The 20,306-nt window shown below is 41.7% G+C and overlaps 4 protein-coding genes and 1 long non-coding RNA gene across 8 annotated transcripts in view; 3 read left to right on the top strand and 2 right to left on the bottom strand.

Moving 5' to 3' along the window:
* Nucleotides 1–60: 60 nt before the first annotated feature.
* snrnp70 (small nuclear ribonucleoprotein 70 (U1)) lies at nt 61–6,803 on the top strand. The gene is made up of 10 exons (XM_037257551.1): nt 61–277; nt 611–764; nt 866–928; nt 1,160–1,214; nt 1,303–1,367; nt 1,666–1,728; nt 1,821–1,902; nt 5,306–5,407; nt 5,493–5,592; nt 5,671–6,803. The coding sequence occupies exons 2-10, from the start codon at nt 618–620 to the stop codon at nt 6,410–6,412; spliced, it is 1,419 nt and encodes a 472-aa protein (XP_037113446.1). The 5' UTR covers nt 61–277; nt 611–617; the 3' UTR covers nt 6,413–6,803.
* LOC119126350 lies at nt 4,037–5,312 on the bottom strand. The gene is made up of 2 exons (XR_005098636.1): nt 5,044–5,312; nt 4,037–4,971 (listed from the first exon to the last, which is right to left on the bottom strand). It is a non-coding gene; the product is annotated as an uncharacterized LOC119126350 (long non-coding RNA).
* A 1,033-nt stretch (nt 6,804–7,836) lies between the features above and the next one.
* Nucleotides 7,837–12,323, bottom strand: slc25a23b (solute carrier family 25 member 23b). 2 transcript variants are annotated; one of them, XM_037257548.1, is made up of 10 exons: nt 11,789–12,323; nt 10,713–10,836; nt 10,387–10,474; nt 10,098–10,209; nt 9,760–9,918; nt 9,282–9,434; nt 9,017–9,130; nt 8,769–8,936; nt 8,431–8,581; nt 7,837–8,352 (listed from the first exon to the last, which is right to left on the bottom strand). In XM_037257548.1, exons 1-10 carry the CDS (start codon nt 11,999–12,001, stop codon nt 8,171–8,173), a joined length of 1,464 nt encoding a protein of 487 aa, XP_037113443.1. In that variant the 5' UTR covers nt 12,002–12,323; the 3' UTR covers nt 7,837–8,170. The 2 variants fall into 2 exon arrangements, with proteins under 2 accessions (XP_037113443.1, XP_037113445.1); XM_037257550.1 differs by lacking the exons at nt 10,713–10,836; nt 11,789–12,323 and having other exon boundaries at nt 9,760–9,884; nt 10,387–10,475.
* Nucleotides 10,735–17,289, top strand: gps1 (G protein pathway suppressor 1). 3 transcript variants are annotated; one of them, XM_037257547.1, is made up of 14 exons: nt 10,735–10,871; nt 13,926–14,018; nt 14,127–14,308; nt 14,529–14,693; nt 14,818–14,953; nt 15,040–15,117; nt 15,295–15,355; nt 15,449–15,534; nt 15,619–15,713; nt 15,783–15,888; nt 15,974–16,054; nt 16,279–16,416; nt 16,493–16,627; nt 16,895–17,289. In XM_037257547.1, exons 2-14 carry the CDS (start codon nt 13,941–13,943, stop codon nt 16,967–16,969), a joined length of 1,416 nt encoding a protein of 471 aa, XP_037113442.1. In that variant the 5' UTR covers nt 10,735–10,871; nt 13,926–13,940; the 3' UTR covers nt 16,970–17,289. The 3 variants fall into 3 exon arrangements, with proteins under 3 accessions (XP_037113442.1, XP_037113441.1, XP_037113440.1); XM_037257546.1 differs by lacking the exon at nt 10,735–10,871 and adding an exon at nt 13,023–13,175; XM_037257545.1 differs by lacking the exon at nt 10,735–10,871 and adding an exon at nt 13,023–13,175 and having other exon boundaries at nt 15,449–15,713.
* Nucleotides 17,290–18,831: 1,542 nt separating this feature from the next.
* Nucleotides 18,832–20,306, top strand: part of LOC119125800 (junction plakoglobin-like) — a 32,023-nt gene continuing 30,548 nt past the window's right edge. Inside the window, exon 1 of the mRNA XM_037256655.1 lies at nt 18,832–19,053. The gene's annotated coding sequence lies outside the window, so the exon portion shown is untranslated. The remainder of the gene's footprint in view (nt 19,054–20,306) is intronic.

Below are 20,306 nucleotides of genomic sequence, written 5' to 3'. Positions count from 1 at the left end.
TTTTCAACACGTGACCACATGCTCACATGAACGCGCCTTAATTTACGACGGCTCTGACTACTATACGGCATTCCGCCATTTTAATTTAGCAGAAGTTCTGCAGACACAAGATACGCACTGGTTGTACTACTTGTCGCACTGCGTTTAGGTTATCTTGGCAACATTTGTTCTTACATACGAAACCCAAATCACCTAAACCCATTAGGCCTTTGTGCGTCTTCCATGTCAGTTTCAGTTTGATGGTGTAATTCGTCTTTCGACGTTGGATGAGTGAGAGGTAGGAATGTTCCATGCTTCTTGTTAACATAGCCATGTTAGCTTAGCTGAACACGAATTAGTCGAGTGTTGAGCGAGCGAAATTAAAGACTCGCCACACCGTGAGGATTTATTTATAATGGTTTGTAGTCGTTTTAAATAAAAATGATTCGTAAAAATTAAATTAAAATAATTTTGTCGCGCCCGTTCTCAGGCGGACGCGAGCGGCTTGCTAGTTAGCACGTGAAGCTAACAAACATAGCTTCCTTTGTGGTCACCGTAGGCCTGACGCATTGTTTATCATTATTATTGTCGTTATTACTATCAAATGTTAACATGTAATTTGGCTGTCCAGGTGAAAAATGACGCAGTTTCTACCCCCGAACCTTCTGGCGCTCTTCGCCCCGCGGGACCCAATCCCGTTTCTGCCTCAACTGGAGAAGTTGCCACACGAGAAACACCACAACCAACCTTACTGTGGCATCGCCCCGTTCATCAGGCACTTTGAGGTTGAAAGCCTATCACTTATGACAGCAATGTTACTTTACGGTGTACCTTGGAAGGAAAAATGCATACGTTTATTATTATTATTTTTTTACATTGTGATTAGGATCCGAGAGATGCCCCTCCACCAACAAGGGCTGAGACTCGTGAAGAGAGGTTGGAGAGAAAGGTGCGGTTGGAACTTAAAAAACATTTGCAAGACGAATTTGAAGATTTAAAAATTGTATATAACACATTGTTTCTCAATATACCATTTGACATGCATATATAGACTTTTACTGTTTGTCATTTTACCCACAATGCATAGCTGCATATTTGCAGGCACACAAGCAAAAGGAGGCAGTCGAATTTGCCGATATCACTGTCAATGACCCATTTTATGCAAATTGTTTATTTGCAGAGGCGAGAGAAAATTGAAAGAAGACAAACAGTGGTGGAGACGGAACTGAAACTTTGTAAGTGTCTTCATTGACAAATGACAATATATCTGAGCTGGTAATGCCCTCTGGGCTTGAATACAGTTTCTGATTTGTATTTTTTTAGGGGACCCGCATAATGACCCAAATGCGCAAGGGGATGCCTTCAAGACATTGTTTGTGGCAAGAGTGGTGAGTATGTTGAAATAATGGCCAAGTGTTCTAACATCAGTGTGGTGATTTCTGCAAGAATATTTCTGAGAAACTACTTCACTGGTTCTTCTATATCAAACAATTTTCTTTAGGTTCATTTACCTGACATGTTTCGGCGGGTTCTTCCGCCTTCATCAGGAAGAACCCGCCGAAACATGTCAGGTAAATGAACCTAAAGAAAATTGTTTGATATAGAAGAACCAGTGAAGTAATTGAAAAAGAAAAAACAAGATGAACCTAGTACAACTATTTCTGAGAAACGTTTTCTTTGCCCTAGAACTACGATACTACAGAGTCCAAGCTTCGCCGTGAGTTCGAAGTCTATGGTCCCATTAAGCGTGTAAGTTAACTCGCCCGGTATTGCATTAGTTTGTACAGTCACGCCTCTCATGACCAGCCAAACACTAATGATAATGTGCCTGTCACTTGCAGATCTACATCGTCTACAACAAGAGGACAGGGAAGCCTCGTGGATATGCCTTCATTGAGTACGAGCATGAGCGTGACATGCACTGTGAGTACAATTATAGCACTGGTAGCAAAAAAATATTCATCACAATTTACATTCAGGTTGGGTCATCTATTGGCACCAACCTTTCTTGCATTTTTTGGGGGGAGGTTGGTCTTAATATGTTGGATGAGGACCAGTCCCATATAAATAACAAATTTGGATCAAAGTTGGGAAACCATCAGTTCTTGCACATCATGTTCCACATTTTGCATGACAAAAACAGTCTCAGTGGTTGCGTGCTGTTTGTGTGTCTGTGTTTGTTGCGTGTCATCAGTTGACTGATGGTTTGGTTGAGGAGGGGACTGCTTCATTCAGAGGGGGAAAGTGGGTGGACCCAGAGGTAGTGTGCGTCATCTGTGAACCTGAACCTCTTTGCCTGTCAAAGGGCGTTGTCTTTTAACTGTTAGGTGAAGTAGCTCTGTGGAAGAGCAACTCTGCTGGTTGGACTCAATTGGTAAGCACAAGGTTAGACTAGTCACTCATCGAATGGGGTAGCTCTTGGAAATATCCATTGATTTTTGTGGAACCCCAACTTAAGAGTGGGATTTTAAAAATAAAAAATGTGGTCTTCAACCCTGGTCATGGTGAGATTTGAATCGAATCTAAATTTCACCACATTGATGTATCTGAATTTGGTTTTGATGCCACAATGCAAAACTGTCTGATTGGACAGGTGGGTGGTCATCTCACACTGACATCGTCTAGGATGCTGGTGGCATTAGCTCTGCAAGACCAGAGTTGCTGATCACAGCAATGTAGTCAAGGAAAGAATAAATTGAGTGGGGAGGCGGGGTTAAACAACATATTAACTGTGTGTTATTCTCATTGCCACTGCAGCCGCCAATCTGTGATGGCTATTGGCCAGAGCTGGCTGGCAGATGATGATGCTTATGATACATCTACACCCTACTACCACTGCTCAGTGTATGGTTGGTATAATGGGTTTGTATGATGGGTAAGATTTCTTTCCACCCTCCATCTCCTATATAGGGAAGAGGAGCTACGTTCAATGGGAAAAGCCTTTTTTTTACTGGCAAGCCCCAGGTGCTTTCCAAGAACTTAGTTACGTTTACAACTTTGACCATTGAACGCACCCGTGAACACTAGCGTATTTAATGGTACCCAGTGACTCTGCCCTTTTTTGTTAAAGCCACCTTGGATTGCTGTTCAGAGCTTGTTTAGCGCTGCAGATGGACTGTCATAGCCATAGCAGAATAGAAAACGCAGCAGTACTTTGAGTTAACGCAATGCTCGACAACCTTTGTGCACCCGGGAGGGCCGAAAGGAACCTCATGGTAGTTGCGTACTTACCCAGTTAATTAGCGGCACGTAACTTCATTGTATAGTATTTACCGCGACTGCGGCATGATCCCAGTTTCTCCAGCGCTAGCAAGGCCACAAATGAGCGCGCCAGCGTCCGCATTCTGGCAGTTGGTAGGTCACTAATATCCAATATCTTGTCTGACGTGCACATCTATGTTCTCATCAAAGTGAGATGTGAATTCATTTTGATGGATGTACTGTTTACAGATAAACGCTAGTTTGATCGCTACTCGCCATTGTTAGTCTTTGCCTGGTGACGCCTACTATCACTTTGGCTGCATCAACAAATGCATGCGAGATGAGCACGTGATGTCCGGAGCTCTGTGGACAGAAACCCAAGAGCTTCTGTTTTTACTATTGCACCGTTCAAAATTTGTGGCAAAGTAGAAAACGTCTCTTGAATCACTTGTTTGCTTGAGGATAAAAGTCATACCCATTTTTAGCAATGTTAGTTGGTTGGTTGCTTGTTCATAAATGAGATTGTATTGATTCAGTAGTGTTGGTAAGATTATTTTCTGGAATGATCTATAAAGTCCATATCTAAGCATTGAAATATTTGAATTTGATTCCTAATTGCAAACTATCTTAACTTTATTGCAAACTGGTGGTTAAGGCAGCTAATGTTGTTTATAATCCCATATCGTAGTTTGTGATCTAATCAGTTGAACTAAGATGGCTTTAAGAGAAAAGGCAGATGTATTTTTGGTAATTCAGAGGGGCCATTGATCAATTTTTACCCTACACGAGTCGTTAAATTTAGCTACACAGTTACAGTAATGAAGTAAAGCTCACCGGGTTGGGTTTTTTGTTTTTCCTCCCCCCGTTGGAAAAAGGTTTGGACAGTGGGTGAATAATTTCAGATGGAGGCAAATTCTCGTACAACTTAGTGGTTAGTGCCTTCCATAAATTGGATGGAGTTGCGTAAAGGCCAACTCCTGCCTTTTAGACCTTTTTTCTTTTCTTTCTTTTTTTATTTTTTTACCCCCGTTAGATCAGTTTTTGGCGCACAAGTGGGGGTTTGGTAAGGCCCTGTCAGTGGATGGCATCCTTTGTGAAGAGAGGAAGTGGAGGGGTTCTGGTAAGGCCCCTGACTGCTGTGTTGTGACGAAGTGAATTCTGGCGTTGAGGGGTTGTGGTAAGGCCCTCTGAGCTTTTGAGACCGTTATAAGGTCGATGTGAGATTCTGTCTTGTCTAAATGGTGAAACTGAGGGGTTTTGGTAAGTCCTTGTTCTTCAACATCAAGACGGTAGCGCCGTCATTCCTCGCCACAGACCAGTGTAGCAGACAGGAAGAGGCATCCCAAAGTTCCAAGTTCTTCAATTGTGCAAGATGGATCGCCAAACATTTGTGTGATATCGCGGGGTGAGGTGTGAGACACTTTGTGAATGCGAGTGCCTTATTGTCGGTTTGGTCATTGTCTTGCTCTTGCATAGGAGGATGGTAAGCAGGTAAAATGTTTACTACCACACAAGGTTCATGTCCGATAAAACGTCAAATACTGCTGTTCACAAAAACGTCACCATTCTGATAGAATTTAATGTCCGTGTGTGTGCGCGCGCGGGCGTGTGTGCGTATATGTGTACTAATTTCATAGTTGATGAGCATTTACACAAGTTTGCATCAGTAGCGTGAAGAGGGTGTCAAGATTCGGCGACTACAATGTCGTACGCAGCCAGAGTGGCAACTACCCCAGCAAGTTGGCTAGGTCAAGTGAATGCTACAACAAAATGAGAGAATATTTACAATATCTCTGGATACAAAACTTGTCACTGCGATGAGTGACGTAAAACTAGTCTGTTTGAATTGACTTCATGCGGAACTGAAGTTAGATGTAGTCACACCACTGCTGGTCACAATGAAATAACTGGTAAAAAGTGCATGGTGAGTTACACAATAAAAGAACATTCATCGGGTGGAAGGAAGTCTACTCCCATTATCCTTGGGCTTTAATCCAGGGAGCAGCCCTCTCGGCTTCACCTGCTCCTGGTCAGTATGCTAAAGCACTGTTTGTTTCCTTGGCTAACAGTGATGCGTCATACTCTTATCACCTGTGCTTTTCTTCTCCCCGCTCCTCTTCTCCAGCTGCCTACAAGCATGCCGATGGCAAGAAGATCGACGGCAGGAGAGTGCTGGTGGATGTCGAACGAGGGCGCACTGTCAAAGGATGGCATCCTCGTAGGCTAGGTCAGTCGATGTTCTTTTTCTTCTTACAGAAACTTGAGTGACGGAGCAAATGTCGAGGAAGTTAACCTGGGTTTGTTTTCTTCAGGTGGAGGATTAGGAGGGACCAGAAGAGGTGGTGCGGATGTCAACATCAAGCACTCCGGCAGAGATGATGCATCTCGCTATGATGATCGACCCCTGGGAGCGTGAGTTCTCTTTATTTTTCTTGAGCGAACCTTAAAAATGGAAGCGCGACTGATTTTGCTTTCTTTATTGCGTTATAGCGATCGCGGCGATCGCGGAGATCGTAGGGAGCGTAGCCGCGACAAGGAAAGAGAGCGTCGAAGGTCCCGATCCCGCGAACGCCGCCGTCGCACCCGTTCCCGCGAGCGCGAAAGGGAGCGAGAGAGGCCGCTGGCGCCGCCACCACCACCGGCGGAGGAAGCCCCCGGTAGCGGTCGGCGCCGAGACAGAGAGCGCGAACGAATGCCGCCGGCCGGAGGAGACAGCAGGAGTAGAGAAAGGAGTAGGGATCGGGACAGGAAGAGGAGGAGTAGAAGTCGCGATCGTAAGCGCGAGCGCGAGAGGGTCAAAGGGCCTGAAGGGGAGGAGGTTAGTCAGGGAGATGGCGGCCCAGAGGGTGGCGAGCGTGCACCGGAAGAAGCAGGAGAAGCAGCTGAGGGTACAGAGGAGCGCAGGGACAGGGACAGAGACAGAGAAAAGGATAGGGACCGCAGACGCAGCCATAGGGACAGAGACAGGCGTCGGGGAGACCGGGACCGGGATAGGGATCACAAGAGAGAGCGGGGAGACCGAGATAGGGCTGAGCGCAGAGAAGAGCGCCACGGCTCCTTACGAGAAGACATGGGCCCTCAAGACGAAATGGCCGCTGAGGAGGGGGAAGAAGTGCCCAACTCGGAGGAGTACAGTCAAGATGGAATGATGGACCAGCAGTCTGTGCCTGATGAATATGCCCCTGGTGAGAATGGCTACAAGATGGAGGCAACAACTGGAGATGAGTACTAACTTAGATCCATCCGTTTCAGTCGCTCCTAAAAATGTTTTGTAATTTACTGTATCACCAATCCCTAAATTAATTGTATGGAAAAGATACTACATATAGATGTTATCTGGCCTTCCTCTCTGTTTACGCTCAATACTGTTGGTTCCAGTGTGACTCTGCCCAATTTATTTGTGCTCATCAATCTGGATTTCGGCAATTCAAGATCTTTTTGCTTCGAGTGTTAAGGAAGGTGCCCAGCAGCCCAAAACACAAGCTGTCACATTTTATTTCCAGCTTTCGTAAGCATTATGTCCAATTGGCTACAGATACTTTGTTTCGTGTGACATTTGAAAGTAATTGTGTGACGATTCACAATTGTGTTGTTAAAAGTTCAATTAAATTTTTTTAATTAAATTTGGGTGTCATTTTGTCCCAGGGTTATAGTATTATTTGGATGGATGGATGTTTGATGTACTTCTAAGTTCTTATTGTGGCTTGTTCCTAACCTTACGTCCACACTACTGTCATTCGAGGTACGTATATCTGCAGTAAGTCAAAACATCCTACATAATCCTGATTAAAAAAAAAAAAAGAATTGAAATCCACACTTAAATTCTGCTTTTTACAATATTGTCTACTTTTTTTTTTTGCAGTAGAGTGGACTCCCGCTCTTAGAATAACGAAAAAAAAAAACACTGAAAATGATTTATCCCGTCTACAGCGACAACTGCCGTACACAATGCCACATTGTCCACAATTGCCGTTAGAATTATTAAGGAGAACCACTACATAGAATAGTAACACTAATCGACGTCATATATTTATGTATGCATTGCATGCACAACGTTGTGCGTCACATTGACTTTCGACTAAATGTGCGGGCCACAATATTGCAAATTAGGTGAATACAAAATATAGATAAATATTATGTATTTTACTTTAGCAAAGGCATTTTTCAAACAGTCTTTAAAATGCACATTACTTTTAAGATATTAAATCAATTTACATGCAATGGAGCTGTGCGTTGTGTTCTAGCATAACAACCATAATTTACACAGTCATGCGTTAAAGGCCCTATTCGAGACAAGCATTCATGTAACACATCGAATGCAAGCAAATTTAGGAGAACATTCTTTGCATTGGGAATGTAACAACACTCCTGACAAATCCATTTGCATCAAAATATTTTAAGATGATACATTTTTGTTTCACATTTGTTTGGGCTAAATCTTCATTGCAAAGATTAAAATATTAAAAATATATATGTATGATAGTAAACAACTATATTGTACAAATCAGATTGATTTGAGATGAAAGGTAATGTCTCTGCAAACATTTCATAATACATAAAAAGCTGTCAAGTTTCATGGCAGTACAAAAAATAGTGCAACTGAAAACATGGACAAAGCATCTGACTGACTTTTTCATGATTTGAAAAATATCAAACTTGCATCACTCAGCAGTAAAGCTCAAAATTTATAAACTATACTTTTCAACGGCAATTAAAAACCTGCATGATGTACATTCTTTAAATACTCTCCCCTGATATCATGCAAATTCCTTTTTTGGGGAGGGATTTTGCAGCCATGAGCAGAAATGCAAAACAAAAAAAGCTTTTACACTTTGGGTTATAAATTAAAGAATGAAAATCCACAAAACATATGCATTCATTTTTTTTCCTGTGTAATTTCAACGAGAGAAATAACCTTTCTCTCACCTCCTTTGTATTATAAGATGACTCTGTGTTCTTTATCTTTTTCAGTGGGGTCATCCTTGGTCATCTAGTATCCCACCCCAAGGAATTTCTTCATGTGCTCATACACCACATAGGAGATGCTAACAGCAGGAATGACTTTGAGAAAATTAGGTGTGATTCCACGATACAGACCAGACACACCTTCATTGGATATGATGTATTTAAACTGGCCAACCATGGTCAGTTTTGGTTTACCCTCCGTGCTGGCTGAAAGAATTGCAACGATAGCCGTTACGGTCTCACATGTCAAGTGCTTACTTGATCAGACTCTGCAGAAGGTCTCACCTTGCGCCTGCATTCGTGTCCGAATGAGAGCAAGCGGATATGACGCTAGCTGCCCACAGGTGCTGGAAACAGTACCGCAGCCCAGAAGGACCAAAACACCTGGACCTGCTGAGTCACGAGAGTACTTCTGAAGCCAGGTATTCTTAAGAGTCTGAAGGAAAAAAAGACAAAGTTGAACATGATTGCTAAAACACCACTTCTTGGACTTTCCAGGACCACTCATAAATGTAATTTGTTCAAAAGCACATTTACAATAATTCCAAGTTTCAAATGATTGTGAATATTTTAACATTTGTAACTGTCCAGAGGGATTTGACTTGAGAGGTTCGACTACTAACCTCATACACAGCTAAGTCGATGCCAGCATAGGGGATGATACCAATTGTATTTGGCAGGTAGCCCCTGTAGAAAGCCCGAAGTCCCTCCCTCCTCAGGATCTGTCTGGCACAGTCAGCCATACCTGAATATTGCCCTGATGTCCTTAATGTGAGACGAGTTTTAAGCACCTACCAGATAGAAACAAATGTAAACATCAACAGATTCAAAAAGTATTTACTATTACTATTAAAAGTTTCATAATTTTGACCTCCATGGGGTAGATGATGGTCTGGGCAGTAGCTCCTGCCAAAGAGCCAGCAAGAAATCTTTCTTGTACTCTTAAACTTCCCCCCTCCTTGCTGCCACGAATCAGCCACTTGATCTAAAGGAAAAGAAGACCAAATCATAAGAGAACACACGCAGATATAAGATTGAAATTATGGGCAAAATATTAATTTGCATAAAAATTCCCCACATACAAGAATCGATTATGAAAGACTACCAAATCTAGATATTGACTTTTGAACACTGACCTGTTCATAGGCCATAAACTTAATGGCGGATTCTGGGGCAATCTTGAGGACATTGATGCCGTTTCCCCTCCAGAGTGCAAAGACACCTCCTTCTTGGATCATCCCTCTTAGCCCCGACCACAGATTCTTCCCATGAGAGACAGAACCGTGTACCTTGATACACAAACCAGGCCAACAGTCTTATTATATCCTGGGCTACATTTGAGAATAGAGTCCCTCATGAATGTTGATACTGCACTGATTATCCTATTTATTCTCTCGAGAACACGAACAAGACCCCAAGATACATATTTGTACTCATGTAGATCACTTTAGGTAGATGTTTCCAAAAAATTCAGTTCCAGCTTAGTTAAAAAGGAAGTTTGACGTCAATTGTTGTCAACGGCAGTGAATGAGTTCATATTTTTCGACGCGAGGATCGCTACACTAGCCAAAAGCCTGAAAAGAAAAACACATGGTAGGACACGAAAGGACTCACCTGCAGGAAAACTTTCAGGCGATCCAAAGGAGCAGTTCCTGTCCTGGACACGGCACCTGCCATTGCTCCCGCAACCAATTGCCTCCATACCAGACCGGATCGCCGTTCCTTCTCTGAGAACTCATCTGGCACCGTCAAATGTTCCCCAATGTCAAACATCTTCCAATAGTTTTGAGATTAATGAATTTCATCATTAATTGTTGGTACAGCACACTGCTAAATAAAACTGCTACAAGCACAGCACAGATTACACAGAAGAAACGATTTTGCCACACACCACGGTCAGATTATTTTTAATATGGAGATTTCAACACAATCAAAAGAATTGGATTACTCACATGGGAGTGCTTCCAGTAGTGGACAATGTCCTCCATGTTGTGGAAAGGATTGAACAGGAAGTAATCTCGCCATTCTTTCCAGTCAATGGTCATGGTGCCATCCCTGTCCATACTGGGAAATTGGCAAAGTTGTTCATTAAAAACAACTTTATGCACCAATACTATTAATAATATTCAATAATGATGCCAGTGATTCTCAAAGTGGTACCTGGGCAGAGATTCTTTTGCTTGCCATTGTACAAAAGATAGAATTGAACATGATTTTTTTTTTTAAAATCTTTTGTTCTACCTCTGCAGTATTCTGGACGCTTGTTCCTTGGTGACCTCAACTCCAAGCTTCTGCAGTAAGTGCTGGATCTCTCCCACATCGATTTTACCTTAAAAAAACAACACACAATCGCATGCTACTAAATGATCCATGATTAGTTATGACCTGAAAACTGTGATGTCATTTTTGTTCAAGTGTCAATATACCAAGTGTGAAAGTGTGAAGCCCATTGAAGCTGAGCAACCAAGTCTGTTTACTAACAGCCAGTTAATTTTAGTAAGTGCTTTATTTAGACAGCTGGAGAAGGAAAACCTGCATGTGTGTGTGTGTATTTCATAGGTCAATACCATCATTGTTCCGATCCAGTTTGTGGAACATGAGCCACAGTCTCTTCTCGTGAGCCCGGAGATACTCAGAGAACTCCTGAAAGTCCAGCAAGCCATCACGATTGATGTCACTCTCCAGGACGATCTGTGGGTGAAGATTGGAAGCTGTCAGGATTTAAGGTTGGAAAGATGAGAATATAAAGTTTCCAGCACGGAACGTCCCAGTGTAATGTGTACACAAGGTATGGTGGGCATACACACAGCAAAGAAGTGAGTGGTCACATGGTAAAGAGTGCAACACATATCGGTTTACACACAAGTGTAGTGAGGACGACAGAGGAAGACACTGTCCTTTCATAAGAGTTCAACTTACCTGGTGGAAAAGTTAATTTCTCCTCTCTTGAACAGCAAAAGGAGAAAGAGGAAAAAAGGAAGATAGAATGCAAAAACTTTGCTATTTGCTTGCCACTTGCAGGCCTGTCTCCAGTGTCCATTTTGGTCATCTTAATGGGGTTTATGAGCTGTGCTGCATGTGTGTGACCCTGCCAGGAGCATAAAGACTCTAGCAACTTATGTCTTAGAGACACACAAACCTTCTCCACCACTGAAGGGTGACAGCTCAGGTAGGAGTGTTCTTGTCCACCATGTAAAAATTGCAAGCAAAGCAAAACATAGAAAACAACCTCCATTACAAAAAAGTAGGAACACCTTCAGGAAAAGTTAGATTCTCCTTTCATGATATACCATCTAATACAATGTTGATAGGCCATATGTTCTGTTGGAGCTGATTATCTTGAGGTCAAATTAGAGACAATTGTGTTTTTTTATTTTCAATTGCATGAGTTTCTTACAGTTTTTCCACTTTCACTGAGATTGTCATATTTGTTCTTGAATGTTAATGAATATCATTATTTATATATATGCCATAAACCTATACCTGGTTTGACACCCTGAAGTTAAGAAATAATGGCGCAGGAGGGGTTCATCTTAAAATGAATGGGCTAATTTATGAATACCATTGCGCATTATTAACTGCTGAGTATGCGCATTACAGTGTGCAATATGCACACAAGCCTGTTCCAGCTCTCGGGACTCACCTCCTCAGCTTCTCCTTGGTGTAAACCACGAGCAGCTAGTCCAATTCGCAGTTCACTGATGTCAACCCTGCCATCTCTATTCAAGTCCAGTTGCTCGAACAGATCCGCATATCTCCTCTGACGTTCTGCCTCCACATACGTGACGTTTTCTGCCTTCACTTCGTTTGTTGCGCGTTGAGGTCGGTCGAACAGATTCTTGTCTTCTTCGCCCATGAAGCTGAGAAAGCTAATGGTTTCCCTTTCTGGTCCGAAATTAAAATATAGCCCCAAATTAAATACTATACCGCACTGTATCCACGGAAAACCGCAGCTTGATCACAAATGGACGGAGGTGCGCGTTTTGTTCCGTGGGTGCGCGCTACTCTTGCGCAGTGGACTCATTAGTCATAAACCAATTTTTTTTTTTGAAGCTCATGATAAATCACCGAACCACTCACATCATTTTATGTATTCTTCTACGTGGTAATCTTCATTATCTGCGTTGCTCCCCAGCGTGAGAAGTGAACCATTGACAGCTTATACTTGCTAAAGCTGTAGCAGATAGGATTGCACAGTGTGACGCAAGAGATAGTTTAAAGTGCACAGTCAGCATTCACAGGCTATTACGGAGGGATTTAACAGTCTGCAGGGAATTTATTATTTCAAATATAGGGGAAAACCCCCACTAATATGTACAGGGAGACAGCTAAGCGACGCTAGAGTAGGAGTTGCGTGCTCCCAAACAGCAACCACCAGCACCAAGAGATGGAACTGGAGGTCCTGGAGAAGTTTTATTGAGGCAATTTATATGACAGGGCCACCCCAGTTGCATGTTCTGCAGATGATGATGCAAGAATGTACACGCTCGTTTGGAAGCAAACAACCTTAGTGGCCTCTAGTGGCACACAAAGTTAGCTGCTTATCAATTGGGCTGCATTTTAAAAATAAATAAATCAGGCAATACTAAACAGAAATGCAGAGTCCGGAGATTTAATCTCTATTTTAAAAAAAAAAAATATTATTAAATATAGCAATATAAGTAGTAGTCTATTAGTGGTTCGTTTGAAAATCTATAATATACAAAAGCAAAAGCTATTTGAAAATGAGAAAAATACAAATAAAACAGCCTTAGCCTTATAATCGTGTTCCAAATGGTGCAAACGCGGTCCGTAATATTTTGATTTTAAATTCTAGATTATTTTGACCCTGTCATATACTAGCGTGAAACTACGCCTTCTCGCGATCCGTAGTAAGGCTCATTCTACCGGCCGAATCTGAAGAGCAACACACCGATTAGCACTAGCACCGCTGCGGGATTGATCTGCGCACTATAGTCAGATTGTTAATCGCGTCTAAAAAGGCATACACGTCAAATATGCCTTTGCCTGTGCAGGTTTTTAACTTTCAGGTAAGTGTGTCGCTGTTTACATATATGTAATCGGTAAACTGATGTTATCTACGAAAACCAACGCATTAGCTAGCTAGCTCTGTTAAAATAGAGAACTTGACCAACAAACTGTCATTCGCAAACACTGATTTACATTATTATAGCAATAATTTAGTTAAATTACACAACTCTATGTTTTTAGTTCAAAATACTTTCAAAAGTGTCTGTAGTCCTTTTTAGGAAAGGCGACGAATAAGCGACCTAATAGTGGATTTTAAGTGCTCAGTTCGCTTGGTTTAACCAAAGAAACTCACTCACTGACATACTACAACTACTTATAAATAGAATAAAAACAACCTTAAATTCGCATTCTAATTTAACAGCTTTTTAATTACGTTTGAAACGGTTAGCTTAAACAAGGCCTCCGATGGCTAACAAACAAAATTGAAAGACTATATAGTAGCATTTTCGGTTTAAAAACCACAATGAAATGGCAAAACAAGTGCAAGCAGCTGACTCTTACACAAGTAGTCCAATTTCAACTCAATGGGTGTTTAGACATTACGTTGCATTGACAGAGGAACAACTTGTTTACATGTGTGCATTGTAGCGTACCATAGCCAGTAATGACACGTTTGTAGTTGCTGTTTGTTAAGACTCTTGCTTTGACAAGTGGGTTCTGCATAAGTCTTTTTTTTTTTTCTTCAATACTCATTCTACAAAATCATTGAAAAAAATGATGAAGGTCAATGCTTAATGCATTCCTTATAGGGGGCTGTGGAACCCATGCAGATTGATGCAGATCCCCAAGAGGACCAGCAGAATGCGCCAGACATCAACTACATTGTGGAGAACCCAACACTGGTACGTGTTTTTTTAAGTGATGAAAAGTGAATGCATAAGCATTTACTTAGCCTGTTAATGGAGTAACTCTGTCTCGTCATTTCAGCCCTCTTGCTTTTTTTTTTTTAGGATCTAGAACAGTATGCGACCAGTTATGGTGGACTAATGCGTATCGAGAGACTCCAGTTCATCGCGGAGCATTGCCCACAGCTCAGAGTGGAATCCTTGAAGATGGCTCTGACTTTTGTCCAAAGGACTTTTAACGTTGACACTTATGAAGAGGTCCACCGCAAGCTGTCTGACGCCTCACGGTACTATGGTGCTCTTGACATTATTTTAGTTTTGGAATGAATAGTTCTATTGCTGTGTTATGATTTTGTATTGCGTAAATGAGTTTGTTAGTCTCTTTTCTATGGCAGCATAATCCACCATTGTGTGTGGCAAGATTGTAAAAGATACCAAAAAAGCTACAATACATTACTTATGCAATAAAATGTTAAATGAAAAACTCTTTTCTGTTTTTGCCTTTAGGGAAGTCCCAGGTGTACCAGAAGTAGCTCCCGAAGGTGGGGTTGTCCCTCCTCCTTTGGATTCAGCATGGGCAGAGTCCACCAGGAAGAAGGCTCTGCTTAAATTGGAGAAACTGGACACTGATCTAAAGAATTACAAGGGGAACTCAATTAAAGAGAGCATTAGGTATGAAGTCTAAGGATTTTTATTCATGAATACGTTTGCAGTGTTATAGTTGGACATTTAAATTCTTTCAAAGATGCGGGCCGGGTTGATGAACTAATCCTTGTTTTGCGGGCGTCTTTCGTAGGAGAGGACATGATGACTTGGGGGATCATTACCTGGACTGTGGTGACCTCAGTAACGCCCTCAAGTGCTACTCTCGAGCTAGGGACTACTGCACCAGTGCTAAACATGTCATTAATATGTGTCTGAATGTAATCAAGGTAAAGCAAATTGTTTTAAGTGTGTTCAACAATCTGCTATGAAAAGATGCCAGATAATGAGTTGCTATTTTTTTTCCCCCACACAGGTTAGTGTTTATCTCCAGAACTGGTCTCATGTACTGAGCTATGTCAACAAGGCAGAATCCACACCCGAGATTGCAGAGGTGAGCCTCAATTTCCTAGAATAGAAGATCACTTACTGATCATTCGCTGTTGGTACCTGCTTTATTGAGATTTTATTGAACTCGGCAATGCCCGATTCATCTAAGCGGCAGTAGATACGGGCTATTAATAACAGGCGGGTAGAGTTCAACAAACAAGTACGTTTGCTCTTCATGCAGCAACGAGGAGAGCGAGACAGCCAAAATCAAGCAGTTCTTACCAAATTAAAGTGCGCTGCAGGTAAGAAAACATTACAATAGTTTAGATTGTCATTCGAATGCCCTATCAAAGTCGGGGGGTGAATTATTTGTATCTACTATCTTTGTATTTGAGGCCTGGCGGAATTGGCGTCTCGAAAATACAAAGCAGCTGCCAAGTGCTTCCTGCAGGCTTCCTTTGACCACTGTGACTGTCCAGAGGTGAGCCAGGGATCGCTTCGACCATATTATTCAGCTTGCATAAAAAATGGGAGGCGACTGTATAATGCACGGATGTCTCTTCAGCTTTTGTCACCCAGTAATGTAGCGGTCTACGGAGGTTTATGCGCTCTGGCTACATTTGACAGACAGGAGCTCCAACGCAACGTCATCTCGAGCAGGTATTAGATTTGTCGTTGATTTTAAATAGAAAATAGAAGGCTTTAATGACAATATCTTTTTGTCCCAAGCTCTTTTAAGTTATTTCTAGAATTAGAACCTCAAATTCGTGACATCATCTTCAAGTTCTATGAATCCAAATATGCATCCTGTCTTAAGCTACTGGATGAAATGAAGGTATAAATACATCAATAAATAAAGAATGAATGCTGTTACAGGAATGATTGTTTTTGGGATGAATGATTGTGGTTTGTACCTTCAGGATAATCTTCTGTTGGACATGTACTTGGCTCCACATGTCCGGACACTGTACAGCCAAATCAGAAACAGAGCTCTTATCCAGGTAAGGTCAAGCACCGTGCAGTATAGGATTGCATATTTGATTTCAAAATAATAAAATATAAATTGGGTATTGGCAATACATTTGTTCTGGGCTTCAAATCCAGCCTAAAAATTGTTCTTGCAGTGAACCTTGACTTTTTGCTATTCACAAATTGACCTATATGCATTCTTTTCCTGTAATGTCCTATTTGTATCCATTCTTTTTGGACGTGCTTCTGTTTTCAGTATTTCAGCCCCTACGTTTCAGCAGACATGACAAAGATGGCTCAGGCCTTCAATACTACAGTGGCAGCCCTCGAAGACGAACTCACTCAACTTATCCTGGAGGGGCTCATTAATGCACGCATTGACTCCCATAGCAAGGTGCTAAAATCCATGTCTTTGTTTTTTCCTTCAACCAAATGCTTAGCATCTGATTATCTCAACATGTTCATCATAGATTCTGTATGCGAGGGATGTGGACCAGAGAAGCACAACTTTTGAGAAGTCGCTCCATATGGGCAAAGAGTTCCAAAGACGAGCCAAAGCCATGATCCTCAGAGCAGCTGTGCTTCGCAATCAAATCCATGTCAAGGTATAAGAAAAACTCTATTTTATTTGTCGTGACATTTCCACGAAGCAACTTCTCTCCTCTTTAGTTGGCACAAAACTGGATCCTAGATTTTTGTGGCATGCTGTCTCCCTCTAGTGGTATGCAGCGGTACTTATGTTTGTTCAAGTTCCCATTGATAACCAATACAGAATAATAATTTGTTTCTGTCACCGTCATGAAAACCCTTAACTGGCGCACCTGTAACATTTTATACACACAACAAATCTGTTGTGCCCTTTCCCCCTTCAGTCTCCACCCAGAGAAGGAAGTCAGGGTGAACTGACACCAGCCAACAGTCAAACAAGAATGAGCACCAACATGTGAGTCAGAACCGGTAGAAAGGATCTAGTCGTTTTTTCAAAATCACTCACCTGAGTCACCTCGGTCCACCTCCCATTTTCTTTGCTAAAGAATATAACAACACACAGTTTAAAGACTTTAAAGTTCTAGATTGAGCTTTTGTATCACATCTCACGGGAAAAGAAAAACTGAAATGATGTGGAAATGTGTTTAAGAAGAAAACGTGTGTGGAATTTCAGCATTTGAGCTGTTACTGGTTGGAGATGCACTTTGCTCCGCTAGCTCTTTATGGAGAAGACTTATGAACTGTAACAATGTTTTAAAATAAAATGCCTTCCAGAAAACTTGTTTTCATTTGGTGGTGCATAATGACACAATTATTTCACGACACTAAAATTCAGTCGCTTCAATTTGCTGTTTAATGAGACCAACATAACTGTACACCACTAAACTCCATAGGAATTCTTTACTTTTTGGAACATTTAAAACCAAGTGGCAAGTATCAAGCAAGGCTAGATATCTCTTGGTGTCCTACTTATTTTTTGACGTCCATTATGCCTGATTCTTGCTCACCCATCATTTCTTTCATGTCTCTTGCACTCTCTCTCTGCCCTCATTCCTCTTATGCTTTTGTCATTCACTTTTTGTCTCTTATGAGCACAAACACCCCCAGGCTAAGGCTTCTTTCCCGCATGCACATGCACGCACGCACGCACACACACTTCATTAAATGTTATTATCAACACTTAAAAAATATACCAACCCACCATAAAATGGCAACATTTAAAAACAGGCATGCATTCAATGATTTTTTAAAAACATTTTTATGCAACTCATGTCGAAAAGACATATGCATGCACCCTAACCCACACACTTCTCTGAAGTACTTGCTGGGCTGATAATCATCACAGCTAATATAATCAGGCTGAGAGCAGCAGTGGCGGCCCATCATGATGAGATTGTCTCTCGAATATTCAGATAACTGTAGCCTTTACTTCTTATTCCACTTGGACTCACACACTCTCCCAGCACTTACGGATATACACACACTTAACGCACACACTCGTGATTAATAATTTGGTTTAGTTTAAGCATTAATACTAAATTAATAACAATACTTGGTGAGTAAATAATAATAGGAACAATGATCTGTATTTAAATTTGTACTCACCTGGTTGATCAAATGAATTCTAACATCCTAAAACTTTAATGCATATCATCTTATATAACTACATATTAAGTGAGTCAACAATCTAGCTTTGTTCTAAATTGAGTCGGCCGCCATCCAAGAGTTTAACTGCAACCAATTTCTTGACACCACATGTTTCTGCTCATAAATTTGCGCAAATGATGGAAGTTTTGCCTCTGCTACGCCACGTGAACATCTAATTAATGTCAGATTGTCACTGGGACTCCGCACATGGATGTCAAGCCACCGTGCAATGATAACGACCAATGGTTTCTTTCCTCTTTTCTCTTCTCAGCAAGCGCTGACCGCGGGGAGGATACAACGCAGAGATTGTATATATTTGTAAAGAAGGCTCACTTATGAGACCCAAAAAAAATCTGCCTAAAATAACCAAGCATCAAATAAAAACCAGTGCCGCCTAAATGTGATATAAATAAATCAAATTAATAATCATAGCAATTCCTCCCAAACGTGCTCTGATCTATCAGCATGAGTTATAATGAAAACACTGAATTACAGTATGAAGATATAATCAATAAATAACGAACTACTCATTTCAAATTGACATATTCCAAACAGTCACAGCTGTGTGATTCCTATCTGGGATTGGAGAAAAGAAAGGACAAATCATAGTGAGCTCTCGTCTTTCTTTTGCTATCTACTCCGATGACGCGCTCGTAACTGAGGCTGCTGTCTTCCCCTTCACTCCGCCCGGCTGGCCGCTCGCTCGCTCGCTCGCTCTCTGCACAGTGCGCACCGCCTCTGACACAAGAGCCAAGCAGAGAGGGCAGGCACACTGAGCGCTGCAAACCTCTGGAACGGATCTTCACCTCCACCACGCACACTGAGGATTTCAGTAGAAAGGACATAAGTTTATAGCGGCACGAAGCTGCAACGACCTACCGCCCAGTTAAACAAGGTAACCCAACCCATATGCATTTGAACGCTGCTTATTAATATTACGCACGCATGGATGGAAGAAGGTTAATGAAGCATCCAGTCTGTGGTCGTCCTGCAGCATCAGCTCGATCGGTTGATATGTCAATTCGTATCTCGTTTGTGTTAATGAACGTTCACGTTGACAAATGCCGCTCTTTCGGGGAATACATTTACAGTACATGGAGAAAAGCATGTGTTCCGGTCGAGTCTGAGAATTTTTCGGACAAGCACCAAAGTCATTTCAATTGGATGATAAATCTGTAATTTAGGGCACTGCTTGTGTGATTTTGGGTGTATTTAAGTTGGATGTGGATCCTATTTTTTTTTCAATGTGGAGTTTATCTTCTGCGTGCTTTGCTGGCATGATGATATAGACCCCCCCCCCCCCCCCCCCTCACATACGCACAGGTTTGCTGTTATTTTACTTCAATGAGCCTTTCATGAAGCATCCCATCAATTATCTTCATTTGGGTGTAGCGGGTGAGCTGGACCCCCCAAGACTGGTCGCCATCCAAGACACACATAGTCCATCACGTGACGTTTTACTTTCATGCTTAAGGACAATTTAGAGCCGGGGTGTCAAACTCCAGTCCTGATAATGATCCTGATTCATTGAATTGGGGGAACTTGGGAAACATGTAGCAATGCGGCCCCCAAGGACTGGCGTTTAACACCCCTGATTTAAAGTCTTCAATGAACCAACATGCATGTTTTTGACATGTGGGAGAGGGCTTTCAATTTTATCAGTAAAAATCCAATAAATAAGGAAAAAGTATTTTCCAGTTCCTTTTTCTTTTTTACTCATTGTGAAACCAAGGCCAGTTTGAATGAACACAGAGATAATATCATGGCAGTCATATTTAAAAATGAACAGTGTAGTTGCATTCACGGTGAAAATAAATCCAAATTAGTAGATTGCTTTCCTCGTATTGCCCCCCAGTTCCCCGTCTTTTTTCTCTCAGTCCACTCAAACTGGGGTCTCCATCTATTTTTTCCCAGGGTCCAGTGCTTCTCCATCACTATCACTGGTACAGTACTTTGAGACAAGATGGTAGCAGCTGCAGATGGTAATGAACAAGACTGATCTGTCTGTCAGTCTCACCAATCACTGTCACACCCTAAAATCTTGTCTCAAAGCTCCGAGTTGCCCCCTATTGGTGAATAATACTCATTACATGATTACGCTGCAACACACAAATGTTTATTTTTAAGAACTTTTTTTTTAAATTTACC

This window comes from Syngnathus acus, chromosome 8 (assembly GCF_901709675.1).
Source record: "Syngnathus acus chromosome 8, fSynAcu1.2, whole genome shotgun sequence".
Taxonomy (NCBI): domain Eukaryota; kingdom Metazoa; phylum Chordata; class Actinopteri; order Syngnathiformes; family Syngnathidae; genus Syngnathus; species Syngnathus acus.
The sequence above is the reverse complement of the archived record's forward strand: the minus strand, read 5'-3'. Positions and strand labels throughout refer to the sequence as shown.